Source organism: Podarcis gaigeae, assembly GCF_964106915.1.
Source record: "Podarcis gaigeae genome assembly, chromosome: 9".
Classification (NCBI taxonomy): Eukaryota; Metazoa; Chordata; class Lepidosauria; order Squamata; family Lacertidae; genus Podarcis; species Podarcis gaigeae.
The window spans coordinates 21,108,678-21,134,184 of NC_139685.1; the positions used below are offsets into that span (position 1 = coordinate 21,108,678).

General features: G+C 43.0%; 1 protein-coding gene across 1 annotated transcript in view; it reads left to right on the forward strand.

Moving 5' to 3' along the window:
• The window catches only part of GABRA4 (gamma-aminobutyric acid type A receptor subunit alpha4), a 63,462-nt gene extending 47,270 nt beyond the window's left edge, over positions 1–16,192 (forward strand). Inside the window, exon 9 of the mRNA XM_083754990.1 lies at positions 14,085–16,192. Coding sequence (XP_083611116.1) covers positions 14,085–14,618 — 534 coding nt within the window. The 3' untranslated portion in view covers positions 14,619–16,192. The remainder of the gene's footprint in view (positions 1–14,084) is intronic.
• The last annotated feature ends 9,315 nt before the right edge of the window (positions 16,193–25,507 follow it).

A 25,507-nucleotide genomic window follows, 5' to 3' on the forward strand; every position in this document is an offset into this window, starting at 1 on the left:
ATATTTAAACTTAAAAGTAAGCTTGTGGGGCCCTTATTCAGATCAGGATCACTGCTTGTGGGGAAGAAAGGTTTATTTATATCTCCTGTACCAGCATTCCCACCCTCCCAGTTGCCTCCATGCTCTAAGTAGCAAATGGAAAAAAGCTCCCATGGGCACCAATGGGAGCTTCCACTTACCTTTCACTACTTGGTGTCAGGCTGATTCTGGGGGAAATCATAGTGGGGAAAGGAACGATTAAACTTCCCTTCTTTGCATGCTGTGGTCTCAGTCTACATTGCACCGCCATGATTACTTTACAGATTGGATCTGGACTTGTTGTGGGGTTGGTTTCTGGGACTGACTCCAACCTATGATACTGGGACTCATGGTGTGACTCTTCTGTACACTTTTAACCAGGATTTTCAAAGCTAGAAAGCTTTGAGGCTTCTCACAATTCTATCTTTCAAATTGGTGCCTACCATGTGTCAACAACATTTTGGAAAATCGTTTCCGAGATCATTCTTTGGGCTGCATATTCACAAAAAGTTTCCCTGGCCCAGTCCAAGGAAAGTGGATTGGATCCTGCAGGCAGAGATGGAATTGTATACAGTCCTTGTTTAGTGCCATGTTTTAAGGGTGCGATAAAACGAACAGGAAATGCAGAGGCTTTTATTTTCATTTGACGCATCTGAAGGAAATTACCCTCCATTAAACTGTTATCGGAAGCAGACATCCACATGAGACATTGGTGTATAAAATGAAGCCTCAGCTCATTTAGGCTGACCCTGAGATAAAGCCACATCATCAAAGTGCTATCACACCATCTGAACTGGCCGTCAAAGCTGGGCATCAGGCTGCTGCCTGTACTTTACACTCGGACGCAAAATATTACATATTACAGCAACAGAACAGCTGCCATATCCAGCGCATGCTCAGCTCAAGGGTGAGGAACAAGGGTGTAAGATCCATCCCAAGCGGAAAAGGTTCCTTTGCCAATCAGCCAAGAAGAGAGACACAACAGGGCTGATAAATCCAACACGTCATGGAGTTCAAAGTCTCCCCTTGGGATCAGCCATCTCCCTCCCCCCTGATGAATACTCCTGGGAATGATAACATAGCATCATTCCCAAGGGTATTTTATTCCCAGGAAAGCCACAAGATTGCTGCAGCCAGGCAAGATGATGCTTGATGTGGGGGCCAAAAAAGGAAGTGGGGAGCAGGAAAGGAAAGGAAAAGCACTTTGACTGCCCCATATTAAAACATCACCAGAAAAGAAGAAGTACATAAGTAAATAGGAAGCGAAAAGGACATGGATTTGCATATAATATGAAAATGTGTATGTATAGGTGTCAATCCAGATATAATTAAAGGTAAAAGTAAAGGGACCCCTGACCATTAGGTCCAGTCGTGACTGACTCTGGGGTTGCGGCGCTCATCTCGCTTTATTGGCCAAGAGAGCTGGCGTACAGCTTCCGGGTCATGTGACCAGCATGACTAAGCCGCTTCTGGCGAACCAGAGCAACGCACGGAAACGCTGTTTACCTTCCCGCTGGGAAGGTATCTACTTGCACTCTGATGTGCTTTCGAACTGCTAGGTTGGCCGGAGCAGGGACCGAGCAACGGGAGCTCACCCCGTTGCGGGGATTCGAACCGCCGACCTTCTGATCGGCAAGTCCTAGGGTCTGTGGTTTAACCCACAGCGCCACCTGCGTCCCCCAGATATAATTACTATAATTTAAATAAGAACACATCTCACCATAGTGGAGGAGACTGGGGCAAGGGGGCCCACTTGCCTGTTGTTGTTTAGTCATTTCGTCGTGTCCAACTCTTCATGACCCCATGGACCAGAGCATGCCAGACACTCCTGTCTTCCACTGCCTCCCGCAGTTTGGTCAAACTCATGCTGGTAGCTTCGAGAACACTGTCCAGCCATCTCATCCTCTGTCGTCCCCTTCTCCTTGTGCCCTCCATCTTTCCCAGCATCAGGGTCTTTTCCAGGGAGTCTTCTCTTCTCATGAGGTGGCCAAAGTATTGGAGCCTCAGCTTCAGGATCTGTCCTTCCAGTGAGCACTCAAGGCTGATTTCCTTCAGAATGGATAGGTTTTATCTTCTTGCAGTCCATGGGACTCTCAAGAGTCTCCTCCAGCACCATAATTCAAAAGCATCAATTATTTGGTGATCAGCCTTCTTTATGGTCCAGCTCTCACTTCTACACATCACTACTGGGAAAACCATAGCTTTAACTATACAGACCTTTGTTGGCAAGGTGATGTCTGTGCTTTTTAAGATGCCCACATGCCTATTCAGGGGCTATTGTTGGGCAACCTCAAAGCCTTTGTTCTCCTTTCTTATGGCTCCTCATTTTTAAACTGGACTTGGGCCAGGCAGCCTTTCAGATAGAGGTCTCCTTCAGTTAAAGGATTGTCATCTGTAAAGCAGGACGCGATGGCACCCTGTTGGGACAATCCATGGCATGTCTCATGTGATATGAATGCAAATGTAACGAAAGAGTTTGATGGGACTTGGAAATAATTTTAAACCTTCTGGTTGCTTCTAAGATTTACTTGTACTTCTGTAATTAAACTTTTCCCTGCCCCCACTCTTTCTACCGCAAGTACCAACATTTGGCCTAAAGCATAAGCAATTATTATTTTTTTCTTGGTTAACCCAATGCAATAACTTCTCCTAACAGGCCTCCAAAGGCTATAAGTTTCACATGTCCCTTCGTAAGCTAATTTAACTTTGGTTACTTCATTGTTTATGCACAAATACTGCCCTACATTGGTTTTACTAGCCCTTTCCTTATGGACACTGCAAAAGCAATCACCCTTTCTTGCATTTCCCCCCAGGTTCCCCCTCTTTTATTTGTCCCCAGCTTCTCATAAAATAATAGCATTAAAAAAAAAGCTTGCCGTGCTGCTTTATCTAAATTGTTTTTCTTTCGTTACCCATATTTTTGAGGCAACAAGTGAATAATTGGTTTCCACGAACTGGAAAATCATGCAAAATTCATGGGCCCTATTCTCCACTCCAGCAACAAACTTTATTTCATCTGAAATAAAAATGGGTTACATATAAGAGTTCATTTCGCCTCTGATTGCTTCTAGGTTCAGAGTTTCTTTGCTGGGGTGAAGTCATAAGAAGTAATTGGCTTGCAGGAGTTCATATTTATAGCATGCAGTTTGAAGATAATTGAAAAGAAAATACACAGGTGGAGTGTAGCTTGGGAGAAGATGCCTCAGAAGATTTGTGATAGGAAATACGGATCCAACAAGATTGATCTGAAGGTCACTTATGGTGACATTTCAAATTAGGCTTATCCATTTGTAGGAACACAGGAAACTTAAGACGTCATCTAAAGGTTGTATTGTTACTTATCTCATTGGCTTGGGGGTCGCATAACTCCATACTCTCTAACAATTCTCTGATGAAAATAGGGACATCCTAAGGAAAAGCGGGACATTCTGGGTGGCTTTAAATCGAGTGTTAAAAACAATAAAGCATTAAATATTAAAAACTTCCCTAGACAGGGCTGCCTTCAGTTGTCTTTTAAAGATAAGATAGCTACTTATTTCCTTCACATCTGAAGGGAGGGCGTTCCACAGGGCGGGCGCCACTACCAAGAAAGCCCTCTGTCTGGTTCCCTGTAACCTCACTTCTCGCAATGAGGGAACCGCTGGAAGGCCCTCAGCGCTGGACCTCAGTGTCTGGGCTGAATGATGGGGGTGGAGACGCTCCTTCAGGTATACAGGACCGAGGCCGTTTAGGGCTTTAAAGGTCAGCACCAACACTTTGAATTGTGCTCGGAAACGTACTATGAGGCAATGTAGGTCTTTCAGTATAGGTGTTATGTGGTTCCGGCGGTCACTCCCAGTCACCAGTCTAGCTGCCGCATTCTGGATTAATTGCAGTTTCTGGGTCACCTTCAAAGGTAGCCCCACATAGAGCACATTGCAGTAGTCCAAGGAAGAGATAACCAGAGCATGCACCACTCTGGCAAGACAGTCCGCGGGCAGGTAGGGTCTCAGCCTGTGTAGTAGGTGGAGCTGGTAGACAGCTGCCCTGGATCAAATCAGAAACAGGGATGGCTACTGTAAATCTGTGACTGTCCCTGGAAAATAGGGACACTTGGAGATCTGGGTCGCTCCCATTCATAACTGATGGTACCTGCAATAGAACAACAAGCAGATGCTGAGCCACTGAGTTCCAGCCCTCCCTAAATTTAGTTTCTAAGAAGGAAAAGCACTCACAGTGGTACCTCGGGTTAAGTACTTAATTCATTCCGGAGGTCCGTACTTAACCTGAAACTGTTCTTAATCTGAAGCACCACTTTACCTAATGGAGCCTCCTGCTGCTGCTGCGCCGCCGGAGCACGATTTCTGTTCTCATCCTGAAGCAAAGTTCTTAACCTGAAGCACTATTTCTGGGTTAGCGGAGTCTGTAACCTGAAGTGTATGTAACCTGAAGCGTATGTAACCTGAGGTACCACTGTACTTGCTATCTGGAGGCTTAGTACATTTTTGCTACTTGCTACTTATAAACACCATGCTTTGGATTGTATGGACTTCTGTGTATGAGGCTGATAGATGGATGCTCTCCCTTGTGACAAGGGGTTTGACCTTGAGGAAGGTTGTTTTGACCCTTCCAACAGTCTTGTAACACACACACACACACACACACACACACACACACAGACACACCCCTCAATCTTTTGCGGCTTCCCCAGTGGTTTTCAAATTATGTTCTGTGGAACCCTGGAGTTCCTCCGAAGCTTATTGAGAATCCTTAATGAGAAGATCAGAATTGCTGAGCAAGTTATTCCAAAAGGCCTATCACTACTCATCATCTCCTGCAATGTGCATCTGCAGGGAATATGGGGTATTATTTTATAATTCGATTCCAGGGCATGTACTCTGTTTATCTAGGGTGAAATCAAGGAAGCCAAAGAAGCCTTGCAGGCAGCCAGGATGAACTGAGTGTTCACCTAAAAAACTTTTCTGAATTATTCGCAGTATTCAGGATTCCAGTTATCTCTTCTCATTAAGCATGCTGGCTGGGGCCGATGAAAGATGCAGTGCAAAAGATCTGAAAGGCACCACTTTGGCTACCCCTGCCCTAGAGGGATGCTACAGAGATGCTCAATGAGTCTCCTAGGGGTTGAGGAGGTTTTTTGGACTTCAGAAAGGGACGTTTGTCAAGTATCTCACAAGCTGCAATAGAAGGTTGATTGGCCATGTGAGTCTGGCTTGGTGAGTCATAATGTATAGTCTGAGAGTAAATAGTGTTAGCAAAGTCACTTAAATGATGCAGGTGGAGACTGGAGAGAAATTAAAACCTGATAGCACATAATAATAATAATAATAATAATAATAATAATAATAATAATATATTATTTATATCCCACCCATCTGGCTGGGTTTCCCCAGCCACTCTGGGGGGCTCCTAATCTAATATTAAAAACACAACACAGTGGTACCTCTGGTTGTGAACGGGATCCATTCTGGAGGTCCAGCCGTATCCTGAAGTTTTTGCTACTGGAGGTGCCGCTTCTGCACATGGCACGGTTTTTCGCCTCTGTGCTTGCAGCGAAACACTTCCAGGGATGCCGGTAACGTAACCCAAAGTTCCACTGTACAGCATTAAACATTGAAAACTTCCCTAAACAGGGCTGCCTTCAGTTGCCTTTTAAAGATAAGATAGCTACTTATTTCCTTCACATCTGAAGGGAGGGTGTTCCACAGGGCGGGCGCCACTACCAAGAAAGCCCTCTGTCTAGTTCCCTGTAACCTCACTTCTCGCAGTGAGGGAACTACCAGAAGGTCCTCGGTGCTGGACCTCAGTGTCTGGGCTGAACGATGGGGGTGGAGACACGCCTTCAGGTATACAGAACCGCGGCCGTTTAGGGCTTTAAAGGTCAGCACCAGTACTGAGGACACTGGTATAATTTGAGAAGAAGGGAACAGAGAGGACTTGTCTTTCTTATTTCAGACTTTGTACATCAGAGGGAGACATTCAACCAATACAAGGGGGAAAACTCCCTCTGAACTACAGAACTAATCAGGACACATGGTACCTCAGCAAATTTATGCCCCTCTTCTTGGTTGCTAAGCAACACCTCCAGCCTTATCCCTTTTGGCTAGTTGACTTCAGCGCTAATGGAATTAACCCTTTAGTTGTGCCTGAATGAAGACATGAGCAGGGAGCATGAGGACGCGCATGCCAGTCCCACCCCGGCCTCCCCGTGCCAAATTACCCTGTCCAAGCCACCAAAGGGGGCTTCTTTGTGAGGACTTCCAACAAACAGAGCATTGGAGGACAACTGTGAGTGAAAGATAATGAGCATAACAGAAAACATTCTGAACTAGCATGCCTCCTTTTGTGCTGGCTTCGGAACAGAAGTTAAAACCCAACCTGTAGTTGCTACATGGGAAACCAGTCTAGATAATGAGAATAAACTCTGCTAGTTTGAATTGCCACTAACTTTTAGGTGTTTTTTTTTTTGGGGGGGGGATCCTATCATTTACTTTGCAGCAGACACCGAATGTTAGAAGAGGGTTTGCTGGAAGCTGACCTAGTTTCTAAGCTGTACTCTCCAGGGGTACATGACAAGGGTTAAATATTGTGCTAATAAAGATTAGGAGATTACCAGAAAAGGAAACATTTTGCCTTGACCTGATTCGCAAGGAAATGCTTTATCACAAGAATTTGTTTTGGGTTTTTTTAAAAGAAAATCCATACATCTTTAAATATACAATTTAATGGAATAAAAACAAGAAGAAGCTAACTCAGGAGCATGAAGAATATAATAATGATTTTCATGAAAAATCCCAAGTGGGAACCTAACTAGTTCTTTTGGAGGATATGTGTCTGCTATCAGTATTCCACCCATCTCCCTGCTGGTTTTTATCTATTTTATTTATTTAATAAAATGCATACGCTGCCTGATTGTAAGAAAACCTTTAGGCACTTTACAAAAATAAGGTCTAGTAAAAGAAACACATAACTGTGGGATGGGATTTAATGGGCAGGAGAGGATATTAATTGTGATTTATCCCTCCAGGTGCCCATTTGTGGGGGCCGAGCGGAACTTTAATACCCCACCCTTGGCAGCAAAATTAAAAGCATAGAAATTAGACTGTAAAACCTTGTTTTGAGCAAGTCCAGCTATGGAGTGAGCTGTGGCTCTCCCTATCTCACCCTGCTTAACAGAGAACCAGGCAACAACTTGGGAAGTAAGTTTAAAAAGATGAATTACTCACTTATAATATTGCAATGGCAGCAGCAAAAACTATGCAGGGAAAATACTTACAGTATAGGTAAAGGTAAAGGCACAGCTTTTGGCATGTACCTAAAGTAGGAGCACGTGGAGGCATGTCTTGCATCCATTGCTGGTCAACAGAAGAGAGAGAAGAACAGGAAATACCATTTTCGTCGTCCTTTCCAGCAGCAGAGGGGAAATGACATCACACAAAGCCCTCCCTCCCAATTGTATTTCTATGGTTTGAGTACCTGAGTATCACCAGTGCAGTTCTGTTGTATTAGCCCCTTCTCATGCTAACTAGCAAGAATATGCACGCTAGGTTTGGCTACTAATCTCCCACAATAACATGATGCCATTGTATTGTGCATTCCCACCCCCATCTCCATGCCAGTTCAGTGCATGTTGCTTCTGGCGGAGAGCAAAACACTGAATGTGGTGTCACTCTAACTACGGCAACAGTGCCATTCCTTCATTCAAGTTACCATTTTAGAATAATCATAGGCTAGTCCAGTCTTCTCCAGATGTTGCTCCATTACCCCAGGCAACATGACCAATGGTCAGGTATGAGTCCAACAACATCTGGAAGATACCAGATTGGGAAAGGCTGGGTTAATCTTTCCCAGAAGGACTTAAAGTAGACTGGGAGGGCAGGGTAGATTCTAGAATGAAGAATAAGAGTGTTGGCTGCTAGGAAGATCCCAAATATTAAATTCTGCAGTTGTTCAGCTTGTGGGGCAGATACATACCTAAAGCAGCCTTGCATCCCTGCAATGTTTCTCTAGGCCGCTTAAGTGTCTAAACCTTGGGCAGATTCTGCCCAGAAGCCTGCAAGCTATGCCTGCAAGAGATGCCCTACAACTCTTAATGCATGGGGTATAATCCAGCCCAAGCTGAGCATGCTTAAGTCCCATTTATTTCAATGTGTGAGAGGTAATGATCATAATACATATATTGGATTGTATGTCTGTGGGCAGAGTTGTCTTCTTTTAGCTTTGGTATAGTGCTTAATTTTTAAGTTATGTATAGGATCCTCATCATCATTGATCTCCAACATTATAAGAGCTAAAGATTTACTCCATATCTTCATATAATTGGATGTCATAGAATCATAGAACTGTAGAGTTGGAAGGGACCCCCGGGGTTATCTGCTCCAACCCCTGCAATGCAGGAATCTCATCTAAAGCATCCATGACAGATGGCCATCCAACCTCTGCTTAAAAACCTCCAAGGAAGGAGAGTCCACAACCTCCCAAAGGAGACCGTTCCACCGTTGAACAGCTCTTATTGTCAGAAAGTTTTTCCTGACAATCTCCTTTCTTGTAACTTGAAGCCATTACTCAAACATGGGGGGGGGGGATCAGTGTCCCATATACTGGAGGGGACATTTCAGCTGAACATTAGGAGAAACCTTTTGGTGGTTAGAGCAGTTCAGCAATGGAACCGATTACTTAGAGGAGAGATGGGGAACCAGTGTTCCTCCAGATGTTTTTGGATGACAACACTCATCTTTGATTTAGAGCAGGGTTTCCCAAACTTGTGTCTCCAGCCGTTTTGGGACTACAGTTTCCATCATCCCTGACCACTGGCTAGCTAAGGGTCATGGGAGTTGTAGTCCAAAAACAGCTGGAGACACAAGTCTGGGAAACGCTGATTTAGAGGGTTGATAGGAGGCTTTCCCTTGCTGAAGGACTTCAAAGCAGGCTAGTCATCACTTGGGTATGATTCAGCTTTGGGTTTTCTGCACTGAACAGAAGGTTGGAGGAGATGCCCTCTAAGTCTATGGCTTTATGTTTCATGCTCCTCCATGTAAAATATTTCCTACACATTGTAAGCCATGACATATGGGGAAGCATTTAGATATACCATCTCCATGATATTCTGGAATTCTGTGTCTCTAAATCTTCTGTGATATGCTTTTTACTTGTTCATTTGGTTCCATTGTTTGTAATTTTTGTTTGTAATTCTTGTGGTGCTGATTAATAGGCAGGTGAGCTACCTGCTGCAAATCTCAGCTTTTGCAATCTCAGCTTTTGCCGGGATGCACAGTTTCAGCTCATGCTTATTTGCAATCTGACTTCACTGGAGTGCAAAATTGGCTTGCTTGTCATAAGCTGCTAATCCGAGCAAAACAATATAATACTTCTTTTTCTGGCTCAAGTGGAGGATTATGGTGGCTCAGAGGATTTTCTTCTTCAAAATTTGCACTGCAGGTGAACAGCTGTTTCTAATGGGCAAACCTTGTTAAAAATCAAAGAGCATGGTTTGGCTTGTACTTGAGCACCACGTTTGCTTGATAACAAGCGGTCACACCTAGAGAGTTTAGTTGGTGAAGAGGCAGCAGCGGAGGATCTGTGAGTTGTTTTTGCAAACAGAGATTAGTAGCTCCTCTCCCCCCCACCCCTCGCCGCCCCTTATTGTATCAAGATGGATTTTGAACCATAAGGTGAGACACACAATCTTATTGAACAGAGCTGCCATAATGTTTAACAATAGATTAGACAGATTTGCAGCAAATTATGCCAACGGCATACTCCATTGCATTACACACGGTCAATTAAATGTGCTTCCATTTGGAAAGAGACGGCTGCAGCATTAATTACAATATTTATACATGCCTGCAAGGAAGTTTGCCTAGTTATCATACCTTTGTGCCAAATAGAGCTGATAAGATTTCCACAAGTGACTGTACTGATGAAAAGAGCATCTTTTGCGAGCCCTTGGGAGAAATAAAAAAAGTTAAAACTCTGCTGTTTCTGGCTGTCAAACACACACACACACACACACACACACACACACACACACCCCTTTTCAAAACAAAGAATATTCAAAACTTTTTGTTGGATAGGTAATGACTAAATGCTTCTGGAAGTAAATTCTGCTTAATACTGCAAGTTTTTGGCCTACCTGAAGTAAAGGCCAGGAACAAAATGTCAGCTGAATGCATAACAGAGAACACCTCTGAGGAAAATTAAACTCTCTTTTTTTTCACAATAAGGTGCTTCGGATTCCATTTCGAAAGGAAAACATTTGCATTTCAATGTATTTTGTATCAGTTTCTGTGGGAAACAGTATCAAAGGTTACCCTGTTCATTAAAAAAAACACCATCCTGTTCATCAAAACAACACCCCAACCCTGCATAATCACCACTCTAGTAAATAAACAATAATAACATATCAGGCAGAGGTCCTAGAAACAAACCTTTATCTTTTAACGGTTTTATTTTTCACTGTTATTCTTCTTCTGTCTCTTCATGCAGTCCATTCTCAAGTGGCAGAATAGCTGGCAGTAGGCTAAATAGCAGCAGGGTTCAAAAGACCACATGCAAGAGTTCTTCCTGTTTATTATACGTTATTGTGGTGGCACACAATCATATTTTTGGGTTCCTCTTCAAATGTAAATGATTTGTGCGGGAAACAAATTATGTTTCCTTCCTAACATATCCCCACCCCCATTGTGCCATCATGTAGAGCGCTCAATGGCATAACCAAGTTTTCTTACCATTTAATTACTCTGTGTTTTCAAAGATGTGAACAGTGCCATTGGATTTCTCTGCATGTTTGAAGGCTTAAAGGCTTTACAGTGGTACCTTGGGTTAAGTACTTAATTTGTTCTGGGGGTCCATTCTTAACCTGAAGCTGTTCTTAACCTGAAGCACCACTTTAGCTAATGGGGCCTCCTGCTGCTGCCGTGCCACTGGAGCACGATTTCTGTTCTCATCCTGAAGCAAAGTACCTAACCCGAGGTACTATTTCTGGGTTAGTGGAGTCTGTAACCTGAAGCGTATGTAACCTGAGGTACCACTGTATTGTCAAGAATTTCTTAAGTAGCAGTGAATGCTCTGCTCTCAGAGTGTTATAAACTTCTATGCACAATTACACAACCTGTGTGTATGTCCACATGATACATTGCTCTTCTCCCCTTTTCGAGATAAAAGCTCAGTTGTGTATGTGTATTTCCTGCCACATGTTAGGTTGTATGTGTAACAAAGGGACTCTACTAAGTGTATGACATTCTGCAGGCATGCCATTCTTTTAACTCTCCTCAACGTTGCCTATGCTTAATTCCCCTCCCCATTCCACATACTCAAGCCAAGGCATAACCAATGTGGTACTTGGGATGTTGATGGATTCCAGCTCCCATCAGCCCCAGCCAGGATGGCTAATGATCAGTGGTGATGGGAGTTGTAGTCTAACAGCATCTGGAGAGAGCATCATATTGCCCCCTGCTCTAGCCACTGTCATTCCCTGTCCCATTGCGAAGCCTGTTACGATATTGAAGCAATGCTGCTGCAAAGTCCTAGCTTGAAAAGTAAACATGATGGGAATGTTGGGACTGTCCGTGGGAAACAGAGGGACAGTCAATTCACAGTGCGAAGCACCGGAATTACCTCAGAGTGTAATATGAGCTCTTCCGTTTGTTCCCGTCCAGGAAGTGCAGGAAGTGTTTGTCACTACACTGCTGGAGTTTGAAGAGAGCAGTCATGTTTTTTTGTAATGCTGCAAAGACAGAAATAAAAGCATGTAAATACGTTTCTGTCTATCTCTTTCCCCTGCCGGGGGGGGGGGCAGGAAAGAGGGGGGTGTTCTTCCCACGTTTGAGAAGAATCGCCGATCGAGACCTAGCCTGTGCTTGCTGGGGAATGCAGCCAGGGAGGTCAACAGGGAATCAAGCCGGGTGCCTGGGATTGTTGCCAGTTTCTCCTGATATGGGCTTGAATTCCCGACAAAGCCATGCTTCCAGACACAACTGTATCAACACTCAGCTCACAACAAGTGTGTTTACAGCTCCTTTTCCTGGTTAAAATGCCCACAAACGCCTTAACAAATCAGCGCATTGGAAAAATGGAGATGGATTTATACATCAAACTGCATGTTTGTACGTGCAGAGGGCTGGTGGCATCCTTTTGTCTCACAAGACAATGGAGTGCACCTCTGGGGGTGAAGTCAAACCGATGGATAATCACAGCGCCTGCTGTGGCTGCAGGCCTGGGCAGTGTGTATGGACTTAAATGTATGCATGGCTGCAACCAAAGACTACAAGGTAAAGGTAAAGGGACCCCTGACCATTAGGACTCTGGGGTTGCGGTGCTCATCTCGCTTTATTGGCCGAGGGAGCTGGCGTACAGCTTCCAGGTCATGTGGGCAGCATGACTAAGCTGCCTCTGGCGAACCAGAGCAGCGCACGGAAATGCTGTTTACCTTCCCACCGGAGTGGTACCTATTTATCTACTTGCACTTTGATGTGCTTTCAAACTGCTAGGTGGGCAGGAGTAGGGACTGAGGAACAGGAGCTCACCTCGTCATGGGGATTCGAACTGCTGACCTTCTGATTGGCAAGCCTTAGACTCTGTGGTTTAACCCATAGTGCCACCCATGTCCCGTCAAAGACTACAAACCTGTACTCATTTACCTGCAAGTAAGTTCCTTTGAACTCAGAGACACTTAAGTCTGAGTAGGCACATACAGAATTCTGCTGTAAAACCATTTATCATCAGAAGCAATGCTGGATACAAAAAGATAGCCACAGTGTTCAAGAAATTTCACAGACTCATCAAATTCCTATGTTCTTTGGTACTGCAAGAGAGAGCATTACTTTGGGTCGAGATTTATTTTGTCAGGAAGAAAGAATGCTCAAATGAGTTACATCATTGGCATTGATTCCATTAAGATTTTTATTTTTGTTTTACTCCCTGAAAATTGGAGCCACATTTAGCCATAGCTGTGAGTATTAAGGTCAGTCACACTGCACCATTTCACACTGGGCTAAGCATACAAGCGCTGCCAGAGGGAAGATTGGCACGTTCAATCTCTATGAACAAGCTTTACATCCAGATTTGAAATTCAGTCCGCATGAACTATGCAAACTACAGTGTGCTGAAAACATTTCCCACCCGGGGCTTGATTAAAATGGGCATAGAGTTGTGCTAGGACACAGCTGAGTACCTGGGTTATTTCCAGAAATATCGATGTGGCTTGCATTACATGGATCTTTCCCATGGATATTGTCCCTGTTGTCAGGGTCAACATATTACAAGAATGAGGTTGTAGACAGAAGTGTAGAATAATGGACTGTACCACTTCTGACTACACATTGGAATGTTCCCTCACATTACATTGAGAGGTTTATCAATTGTATGTAACCTCCGTCTACTCTATGAAGTAGCTCTTCAGGCTGAGAGTTTTAGCATGACCTTGATCGACTGATTTATTACATTTTAGGAGGTCTTTATGTAAGGGAGCATATAACTCCCTGTACTATGCAGTATGAAGTGCTACAGTCTGGAATTCTACCATGATATAACTTTATGTAATATGCCGAATAGTTTCTCAATCGTCAGCAACCCAACCAAAATAGCTGTCTAGTGTCTACATTGCCAAATCACAATGAAAATTCAGTGAGATAGTTTTCTAGCTGTGATTGTCTAACTGGCCATGTTGCTATGTAATGGGAATAAGAGATTTCATGTTGACTAACAAATTTGCACTGAATGTCCTAGCCGCATTCCTAAATTTCAGGATTTTGCTCATGCAAAATTCTTTCTAAAGCTGCAGATGTTCTTTTTGTGTCAATTTTTTATTAAACTTTAAAATCTTTAGATATAAATTCCAGATCCCAAATTTGTTACACATTTCTCTTTAAACTTTGACCTCCTGCTTTCTCCTCTGTGCTGTTCTTAATCCCATCCCATTTACATATTGCATTTTAAAAAACTTTTCGCCTAGGACATTCTCTTCGATTTCATATATTACCAAATTTTCTACCGCTGCTCATATTTCAAATCCTGCTCGCGATTTCATCTGCTCACGATATTTTCTGATGTTGTTCTTTTTCATATTGCAGAGTACGGACTCGAATTCAAATGTGAGAAAAAGAACTAATACCACCGTACAGGCAGAAACGGAGAGCGTCAGGAGAATTGATACAGGAAACAGTTCCATGCCACCTTCAACGGTAACTCAGGGGCCTTCGGACGTTATGCCCCGATCTCCCTCAGCATCAAGTCCGAACCCCTTCAGCCGAATTAGCATATCTGAAACATTGGCTTCTGCAAGAGCTACTCCTTCAGCTCCTCCCTCTACCCCAGTTTTAACAGGATATATACCCCAGCAAGCCACGACTGGATCTCCAACCATTCATCGTTTACTTGGATCTAGACTGGAGCAGATTCAGACTACAGCAAATACTTTGGGGGCGCCTTCAAAGTCGTCAGTCATCGCTCCTCCTCCTCCTCCCCCACCCTCAAGCTCTGGCACCAGTAAGATAGACAAATATGCACGCATTTTGTTCCCCGTCACCTTTGGAGCATTTAATATGGTCTACTGGGTGGTGTATCTATCCAAGGACACGATGGAGAAATCGAAAAGTCTAATGTAGTCTTGCTGCTATGTAGTAGGTTTTTTCCTGAAATTTATTCTACACACATTTGAATGCAGAGTTTCTTCTTTTAAAGCTATTTTTTAAAAAAGAAACCTTTAATGCTTATTTTATAAAAAAAAAAGATAGAGAGAAAAAGCTCTGTGCTCGTTTTCCCATGGTAAAGGGCAGGTATTATTAGGTAAATTAACGCAGCAAAATGGAGGGGCAGGGAGTATGGACACTGTCTTCCAGGCCTTTTTGAAATGGTGTTCTGTTTGAACAAAAATGCATGGGGCCATTGGGAAGAAGAGAGACGGGAAGCAAATATATTATAGTGATATACAGATACATGTATACAATAAATGTGGTCCGGCTTTCCTGAAAGTGTGCACCAGTAAGTAGAAGCTGATGTTTTCATGGCCTAGCTGCAGGACAGTATTCTCTCCTGTGAGTTGAGATGGCTGTGAAGTGGAGGTTATTCATACCTTCGCTGGTAAAGACACACCCTGAAAAAAAAAAGCATGCATTCATGTAGTGGAAAGCAAAGCAAAAAAAATTGTTGTACGTGGGGAAGCTTTAGGAGAAAAGAGCTATGCAAATAAGGGGGTAGATAATTTCCACTAAACAAAATGCACAGGCAATTATGTTTTTGAACTAAGCTTGGGTGGGTCTTAAGGTAAAACACTTGCACAAAATCTTTTTGGCTGGCAAATTAGGGTCACGACCAAGCCCAATTTAAGTCAGTTTCACTAATATGAATGGGACACAATAGTGCTAGGCTTGAATTGGATTGTATAACCTGTCTAAGTAAACTGGAACTCGTCTCATTTAAATGAACTTGCTAGTTGCATTGCCCTGCATTTCATGTGTATCCTCCATAAATCATTTAAGCATCATTCTTCCATTTAAGCTATGTTAGGTTCAAGTTTACTTAATGTTTACCCTTCAACAGTTGTTTTATAGAAAAGGAGTACCAAATGGATGGATTTGCCCCTCTACTTTCCGTGATATTTTTGTTTTTCCTTCCCTCGCTTGCCAGGATGTTTCTCCTCTTCACTTGCTGTGATTTTTTTATCTTACATTTCTAATACATCTTAGTATGAATATGTGAATATTGAACCAGGGCCTGGTTGTTGTTCCTGTTTCAGTGGCCTTAGTCACAGTAACTTCAGGTGTCTCCACTGTGGCACTGTGGCTGCTTCCTGTGGATTTTAACCTAGGTACTTCTGTGACATTTGTATGTAGGAACCTATGTTTCCCACATGAATGTTGAACAGCCTCTGTCTGACCATGGAACTGGGTCATGGCAAAGCGATTCCAAAACCAGTGTCAGAACATAAGAAATGAGCCAATTCTGAGAGTACCGTGTTTTAAGCACTTTACTGGTTTAGCCGAATTGTACAACCTGCAGCACCAACCCATAAATATTTAGAATGTGGATTAGTGACAGCTACAAACTACAAATGTTAAATTTTGGCAGCACTGCGGCAACATTATGATAACATTGCACTGGAGCAAACATTTACGACTTCTGTGAGCTTTGGAGAACCGTTTGTGTTTCTCTTGACTTACAACTCTGAAAAGAAAAGAAAGATCAAGCTCGGAAAGTATTGTTTCCATGAAAATTGTATCTCTCCTCATGTCTCTCCTCATTTGTGCATTTCTTCTTTATCTGTCCACGAGTCTCCCCACTCCCTGGATTCAATATTTCACCAAAAGGCAGACAGCCAATATGTTACAAGAGGAGTAGGCCAGCACATTGGCACGGGAAGTAGCTATGAATACTTCCTTCAACGTTTTGGTATGTCTGTGTGTAATGCAAGCTGTGAAGGTTCAGGTGAATGAATAACCTGCTAGGGTCACCCCTAGAACACTACAGTGGTACCTTGGGTTACAAACGCTTCACGTTACGAACTCCGCTAGCCCGGAAGTAGTTGCTCCGGGTTGCGAACTTTGCCCCGGGATGAGAACGGAAATCACAGGCCAGTGGTGCAGTGGCAGTGGGAGGCCCCATTAGCGAAAGTGTGCCTCAGGTTAAGAAAGGTTTCAGGTTAGGAACGGACCTCTGGGATGAATTAAGTTTGTAACCCGAGGTACCACTGTACTTCTGCATTCTCTCTAGTAGTGTCTTCAGTGCCTTTAAAAGCAGGCAGCTGTTATTGCCCATGTTTTCTCAAGAGATATGGACAAAGTCCCTTTAAAAAAGCCTGTTTCCAAGTTTTCTTCTTATAGTTCACCTGGTTTCATACAGTTCTAAAAGGAGCCTTCTACAGTGCCATGAAGAAGCACTGCCCATCACTGCATGACTCTTGACTTCCAGTTACAGATAGGTAGCCGTGTTGGTCTGCCATAGTCAAAACAAAAAAAATTCCTTCCAGTAGCACCTTAAAGACCAACTAAGTCAGTTCTTGGTATGAGCTTTCGTGTGCATGCACACGAAAGCTCATACCAAGAACTGACTTAGTTGGTCTTTAAGGTGCTACTGGAAGGAATTTTTTTTGTTTTGACTCTTGACTGTTTTCGATTATGCATACTGCAGAGAATGTGAATTGAAACAAGTTTCCCTCCCTTTCTCATGAAAAAAACTAGAAGTTGGGGTCCTCCAATGAAGCTGAAAGTTGGAAGATTCAGGACAGAGAAGAGTGTTGTCACACTCAGGTGTGGCTGGCCACTATAAGAACAGGGTGCTAGACTAGATGGGTGCTTGGTCTGATATTAATGTTACTTGCATTCTTACGGCCTTGGCCCAATATACCTGAAGGAGCATCTCCACCTCCATCGTTCAGCCCAGACACTGAGTTCTAGCTCCCAGGGCCTTCTGGCGGTTCCCCCACTGTAAGAAGTAAGGTTACAGGGAACCAGGCAGTGGACCTTCTCGATAGTGGCACCCGCAATGTGGAACGCCTTCCCATCAGATGTCAAGGAAATAAACAACTCTCTGACTTTTAGAAGACATCTGAAAGCAGCCCTGTTTAGGGAAGTTTTTTTATGTCTGATCTTTTATTGTGTGGCTGGGGTATAAATAATAATAATAATAATAATAATAATAATAATAATAATAATAATAAATAATTCTACTTCTGAAATGGGGGGGGGGGCTGCTGTTCTAGTGGAGGCTCCCCATGCATTTGTGAATCCTGATCTTCCAGGGTTTTAAAACATGTGGGGCATCTCTGTGAGTATAGGAGGTGCCTCATTTCAGAAGTAGTAGCCAAACAGAAGAGCAGTCAAAAGGAACAGCAGAGCTAAAGGTGTGACTGGGTGACCTTCATGACAGTAACTCTGACTGTGGTACAGATGGCGTGGCAGTTAGCTAGAATACTATCTTTAAATGACACCTTTCTTGCTTAACAGACTCTACAACTGGTAAGCCCAATGTTACTAGAATTCCATAGATGGTGGAACTAGTGAAATGAATTAATGGCTTTATTATTGCCCCATATCTAAGTTAGATTCTGAGAGGGGGAGGTGGTAATCAGAGTTAAGCCTGAGCCCATACAGGTGATCAAATTGTCCTTAATTGAGTCCTCTCACTCTGAGGCAAACTTGTTTGAATCATTCAGGTACAGATTCACGGTAAAATATGTATCTGTGTCCACCTCCACATTCTGGGAATTTCAATATTGTAGCTGTCCGGTTGGAATGTTTTGTATTTATTTTGAGTCATGTAGTACATTTATGAAGCAAAGACTGGGGAAATCAGAGGAAATCAATGCATTACAGATGGCACTTACAGAAGCCTTTTTCTCTATCATGCCTTGTGAATTTTGGACTGTGCTGAAAGTACACTACAATGATTCAAAGATTTCAAAGACCTACAAGCAGTATATAGTAAAAGCTTTTTGGCTGAGTTACATTATTGTTTCTCTGCCTTTATGAAATCACATTGTTCATTTCCTCCATGCCATCTTGGGAGTTGGGCCTGTACAATGACTAAGCAAACAAGCTGTATATAGTCTGCTAGCCATAGTTAGTGGGCTACCAGGGGCTTGATAAATTATCATTTTTTGTAGTATGATGGCAGCTATCTGGCAGGCCACAGTGCATGACTGGTGGGCTATGTTTGGCTTGGTGGGTCACGAGTTGTGCAGGCCTCTCTTGAGAGTCAACTAATTGCTTATATTCACTCATCAAGATGGCTGCAGCTGACCTTGTGTAAGCAGCAGGTTCACACTGAAGTTTCTTTACATGGCCAGGCACTCAAGTACACGGCTGTGTGTGGCAAAAGAATAGTTTGTTCATGTGAAGTAGGCCCCAGCCTCCTACACTCCATGCTCCCACCATGGGTGCCATATTTCTTGACTTCTTCACACTTCTTGCACCATATCTGTCTTCAGCCCCACAAGTAGCTGGGCCCACTGCAGTTAATAACTCACAATCAAATCTCCTTATTTCAGCTATCCAGGCAGAGTCACAACCCACAAATACAACTTGTTTACTGGTTACTCCAATAAAACATGCAAAATTGCTTGCTTCCCGTCTGTTTGAGATGACCTGGGCTTCATTGAAGTATTTTCTAGTCAGAGGAGACAAATTTTCTGGGTGCCTCAGAAGCCTGCAATATTGCTGTTGTAGCTTTCATCACCAATCTACATTCTTCCCTCATCTGACATGTGCCCTCCCTCTTGTGCTTCTTTCTTCATTTGAATGGTGATTGTCCTTTCATGCTGTCATTCTTCACCAATGGCCATTTTAAAAAATGCTGGGAAATCATGAGTGAAGCCCCAGATTCCCTATAGTTCCCCACCTTCCAACTCTGGGATCAAACACAGTAGTGTCCAGGAAGTGGCAAAGAAATAGGACAACCAATATCTCCCTGGGATTGTACAATTTGAGAATGGAAGTAGCCCCTTATAAATTTGAATACAGAGCAAGATTTCCTTTCCCTCTTAAGAAAGTTTCTGAGGCTATTTTCAAATCTTTCCCCTTTTAATCTGTCATTTTACAAGGGATCATATAAATACCTCTCAACACCTGTGTGCTTACATCCAAAAAACACAGATAAAGATAATTCTATTCCAAGTCAAGAAGGAACAACCATCCTTATCATTTTTATACAGTGTTTTTTTAAGTGTTCTGAGCTTAAGTCTCTGAGAAGCAAAATGTATTTTTTTTTGTTGATGTATAAGCACCGCCAGCTGAGCATGTTTGGTTTCCAGTACTGAATCTGCTGATGCAACAGATATGCTTTAAAAATATTTTCTATTGTGTTGCTTTGTAATATGTAATTTGATTTACTTTTGGGGGACATCTTTCTGTGTTCTTGCATTATAAGGATTTTCAAAGCAAATCAATCTATTGGAATGTAAAATTCGAAGTCGATTGTGTCTTCAATCCTTTTGAAGAAGGCAAATGAGAGAATCCTCCCTTTTAATTGGTAAATCAGCTTTTCTTTGTAAATTAGCTTCTTTTCCTTTGTAAATCGGCAAATGCATCAAGAACAGATGCAATTCTGTGAAGGTGGCTTCAGAAAACTTCTCAAATCCAGTCAGAGATTCTTCAAAGGGCAGTGTGAAACAGTGTGAATTTTTTTTTATTTTAACATATGACTTATATAAACTAGAGCTCCTTGTTATCAAGAGTCCCTTGGGAACATAAAGGGGGTCATCCAGTGGGTTCCATCCATAAAAAGGCATCTTTTGTGAGGACTGGTACTTTCACATAGGCGTTCAGTATAGGATCAGTGATGCCCTGTGCTCAATGGGAATGTTAGGGCAGAAGGTAGGGAGACCAACAGTAGGTGGAGGCACCTCAACAGGCAGGGCCAACTAATTCATCTTTTGTCCCCATTTCCCTCCCTTTTGAGGCATGGGAAAGGAGAAGGAAGCTGAAAGACAGTATCCGCCCCCAGCCTCTAGTAAGTAGGTAGAAGGCTGGCTGAGAACAAAGTGAGGTTGGTGACTCAGTACCTCTTTGACAAGTGGACCAGCCTCCAGTGTATGTGCTTAGCATGTTTTGTGTGGTTTTTCCAATTCCAGCTGCACAAAGAGCACACAACAGGGCACTACTGGTTCTCACAAATGGTGCCTTCTCATGATGCTTCTTGAGAGCAGCTTCCACAAGGGGTAGGGGCTATCACCAGGGCCCTGACAAATAATAATAATAATAATAATAATAATAATAATAATAATAATAATAATAATAAATTTTATTTATATCCCGCCCTCCCCAGCTGAAGCTGGGCTCAGGGCGGCTAACAACAATCAAAATAATCCAACATTCTAAAAACATTCATTATAAAATTAATTAAAATCAAATTAAAATCAAATTGATGGCAACCAGTTAAGCAAAATTCTGTGCAGATTGCCAGAGGAGGGGGTCAGGCTGCGCCCTGACCAAAGGCCTGGTGGAACAGCTCTGTCTTGCAGGCCCTGCAGAAAGATGTCAGGTCCCGCAGGGCCCTAGTCTCTTGAGACAGAGCATTCCACCAGATTGGAGCCGCGGCCAAGAAAGCTCTGGCTCTAGTTGAGGCCAGCCTAACCTCTCTGTGGCTTGGGATCTTCAGGATGTTTTTATTTGCAGACCGTAAATTTCTCTGTGCGACATACCAGGAGAGGCGGTCCCGTAGGTAGGAGGGTCCTAGGCCGTATAGGGCTTTAAAGGTTAAAACCAGCACCATAAACCTGATCCTGTACTCCACCGGGAGCCAGTGCAGCTGGTATAGTACTGGATGAATATGATCACGCAGCGAAGACCCCATAAGGAGTCTCGCTGCCTTCACAGCAAATGTCCTGGCCAGAGCAAGTCACGTTGCATAGAATCTAAGGACTCATCTACACCCATTGGGTATAATGTTAGAAATGTGACACCTGAGGGTGCTAAAGATCAGCGATCAACCAACAATGGAAAAATGCATCAAGCATTATATAACATTATTTTTAATAATGTTTTTACGGATCAATGTAGATCCAGCCCAAGTGTGGCCAAGTTATTTCAGCACTTGAGGGGAAAAAATCTCACTAGCTCCTCTTCTTGCGAGTAGAAATACAACAACAATAAATGAATTAATTTCATCACAACCAGAATTACCTAGTGAATCCTCCCTCTGCCTACAGAACTGGGCCTAAATATCTGGGATCAGCCCAATGTAGAATGTTTCATCAACAGTGCTCTCAGTCCAGCTGTAGATTGCTAGTTAGGACTTACTCCCCTTGAAATCAATGGAACAAAATAGTAGTGACTAACTCAAGGATGGTTGCTTTTAATGGGGCTTAGTCCTTACTACGAGTTGGATTAGGGCCATTGGCTTGGGCCCTAAAATAAGTTGATTGAATTGAAGACAATTCTCCCATCCCTTCTTTCTCCCTGCAGCTGGGGGTAGGTGGGTGGGTGTCTTCCAAAACGATGTGAGGGGAGGACAGGTGGGAGAGGGAGGAAACACCTCAGACCAAGACTGGCTCCTAAATTAAGGAAGTTCATGGAAGGAAAGTTTCCTCCAAGCAGCAGCACCCATCCCAAACATTTCAAGAGGGCAAGATCCAACTCATAGTCTTTAGCAGGCCTGGAGCCCAAGAAGGTTTGCCATGCTTAAGTCCTATTGAAAGGAATGAGCACTGAGTTAGTTCCCCCACTGGTTTCAGTGCACCTAAGTACAACTATTTTTCTCCCGATACGTAGAGTTACAAAGTGTGTGCACACCCACAAGTTGTACATCTTAGCAAGCAAAGCTCATTTGCAATTGGTTCCTTTTGTTCCCCACCCCCCCACACTTCTATTTGCAACATCAAATGTCTTGCAGGCATTGAGAAGTGGAAGATAATGAGACAAGAGAACTAATGTGTATTATGTGTACTGCTATAATTAACTTTGATTAGTTTGTTGATCTACTCTGATTTTTTTTAAAACTTGTTTCCGATTATCTGGTTTCAGCATGCTTGCTATACACTTAACAAAATTCTGTATCCACATCTGTCTTCTGGAGTGACTTATCAAAAGCCACTGTTTTATTCTACAAAGAAACAAGGACTGTATAACTGTGGTTGTCATACAGAACAAAAGGTGTTTCTTTTCAAGTCACTGTTATTTATAAGCATGTTTATTGGTTTTTTTTTATTATTAAAAAAAAAGAGGTGGAATGGAGATTGATGGAGAAGGCAGAAATCTGCATGAATTGCTCAACAGGACTCCCAAACTCAGTCACTTTACGTGTTAAAATATTGTAGCTTGGCTTGTTGACTCTTAATTATGACAGCTTGTTGTCCTCTTATGTGAGAACATAAGAAACCAGGGAGCCTGGAAATCATGAATATTTTCCTTTCTTCCACATTTCAGCTGAAGGGGCTTATAAACCTCATCACCGCGCCAATTAATGTCAGAGTCTCCCTCCCCAGCAGCTCAGAGCTTATTCGCTTTCATGGCAAGAGGAACCATGAATAATGTATTTTCAGAAGGGAAAAGATGACTATGTATGTGCTTCATTGTTTAGGTTGAATTGGAAGAGAGACAATCTTATTGTCTGGGGTTATTTTGTTGTTGTTGCTGTTCCTTTCAAATCTAGGGTTGGAAATATTGGAGACAAGAGCGTTTTAGGAGCTGACAGTAGTATGATAGAGGCATTTGTGGTTTCTTTTCTCTCCTTGTTGCCTCTGGCCCAACTGGTTTTGCAGGGTTTTGAAGCACTACAAAAACTTTTAAAAATAAGACTTAGTTTATAGTTATTCAAAGTGTTTGGTCTCATTCTTAGACATCAGCTGGTGTTGCTTCTATCTTGCTGTGGTGGTAGTCCATTGAGGACAGGGCACAGCCAATGTTTCCTTGTTATATCCCACACTGTTAAACGGTTGTTATACTGAAGATGGAAGGAGGAATTCAACATTGCCCTAAGGTGATCCTTCCATCAGGGAAAACATTTCGCCTTGCCAGATGGAACAATCTCCCACCCCTTTCCCTGTTTGCTGTTTCAGTGGTTCTCTTGACCCTTGAGTCAATTTTGAGGGGTTCAGGAGGATGAGGAAAGATGGAAAAGGCCCCTTGTTCTAGCAGAAACCCTTTTGCAGAACTTCCACTGACAGGACTCATTGGTTGAATCCTGTCCATAGAAAACACTTTTACCTCTCCCCCCCCAGCAAAAACGTTCTGCGTGACCCACACAACCCGCAGGATTTCTGCATATCACCAATACATCACAAATGTGGTTCACCTACACTATCATGGATTTAGTTTTAAAGCCAGTAAACAACTTGTATGAACAAGTTGCAAATGTGTGCAACTAGATATTTGTACCATGTTCATTAGGAACAACTCCTGGGCGAGAGTACTGTAGCATTTTAATACAATTCACCCATTCATTCCCATTGAACCTGCACAGGTGGCATGATAATAATACTATTTTTTTAAAATAATAATAATAATTTGTTATTTATACCCCTGCCCATCTGGCTGAGTTTCCCCAGCCACTCTGGGCGGCTCCCAATCGAGTGTTAAAAACAATACAGCATTAAATAATAAAAACTTCCCTGTACAGGGCTGCCTTCAGATGTCTTTTAAAAATGGGATAGCTGCTTATTTCCTTGACATCTGATGGGAGGGTGTTCCACAGGGCAGATTGTGTTGACTGTCAGAAAAAAAGAGCCGTCCTATGCCCAGTTACATGCCTGCTGGAATCAATAGCAAAAAAACCCTCAATGTGTATTTTAAATAGAGGTAAAAGGTGCTTCTTAATACTAACTCAGACCAATGCCTCAAGTAGCACATTGATGTGGACTGGCTCCAGCGGATCTTGACGGGCTCAGGCTGAAGCCATTCCCTGCTCTACTATCTGAAGTCTCGTTTACATGTGCAGCAGAATCTGTGGCATGATGGGAAAGATGCACTACACTGCAGGCAGAGAAGGCCACATTTTGGTGTGCGCCCTGTATAGAAAAAAGCACCTTGCACAGCTAGAGAATGAGCACAGTAGGAATGGGCTGTGTCGCAACATTCTCCCTGCTGTGATAGTTTTGTATATGTAAGGTGTTGTTGTTTAGTGTGGGAGACCATTCAAAGTGGCACTGACTACCTGCAGTGGTTTGGTTCACTCTACCATTTCCAGATTCTGCCATCTTATCTTAACCCCTTAAATCAGGCCTCTTCAACTGGAGATGCCAGTGACTGAACTTGAGATCTTGTACGCAAGAAGCTGTATGTTGAAATAGCCATTAACTGGAAGTTCCAGTGATGTTATACACACAAAACTATATGCTGAAATGTTAGACGGGGTGGGGAAAGTAGACCTGGAACTGTGGCAGAGTTAAAGAGGAATTATCAAAAACGGAAGGCCACAGCTGAGGTTTCTAATATTTGCCATTTTATAGCACTTTCAGCAGTCACGTTGACAAATCTCACTCTGGATGATGGTAGGCCCAGCCCTGCAAGAAATTACAGTGGTACCTTGGTTTATGAACTTAATCCGTTCCTGAAGTCCGTTCTTAAACCAAATCCGTTCTTAAACTGAGGCACACTTTCCCTAATGAGGCCTCCTGCCATTGGTGCCCTTCCACCGTTTGGCTTCCATTCGTAGACTGAGGTAAAGTTCACAAACCAGAACACTACTTCTGGTTTTGTGGAATTTGTAAACCGAATAGTTCATAAACAGGGCTGTTCATAAACCAAGGTACCATTGTACCCCATGGCATCACCAAACTCCAAACCTTATCTGGATATGAACTCTGAATTTCTCAGGCACTCGAATCTTGCTTCATAACAAGGAAAATCTTCACAATTAGCAAAAAGAGAGCTCTGTTTACTGTCATGTAAAGAGAGCCAGAGTGGTGTAGTGGTTAAGAGCGGTGGAGTCATAATCTGGTGAACCAGTTTTGCTTCCCCGCTCCTCCACATGCAGCTGCTGGGTGACCTTGGGCTAGTCACACTTCTCTGAAGTCTCTCAGCCTCACTTACTTCACAGAGTGTTTGTTGTGGGGGAGGAAGGG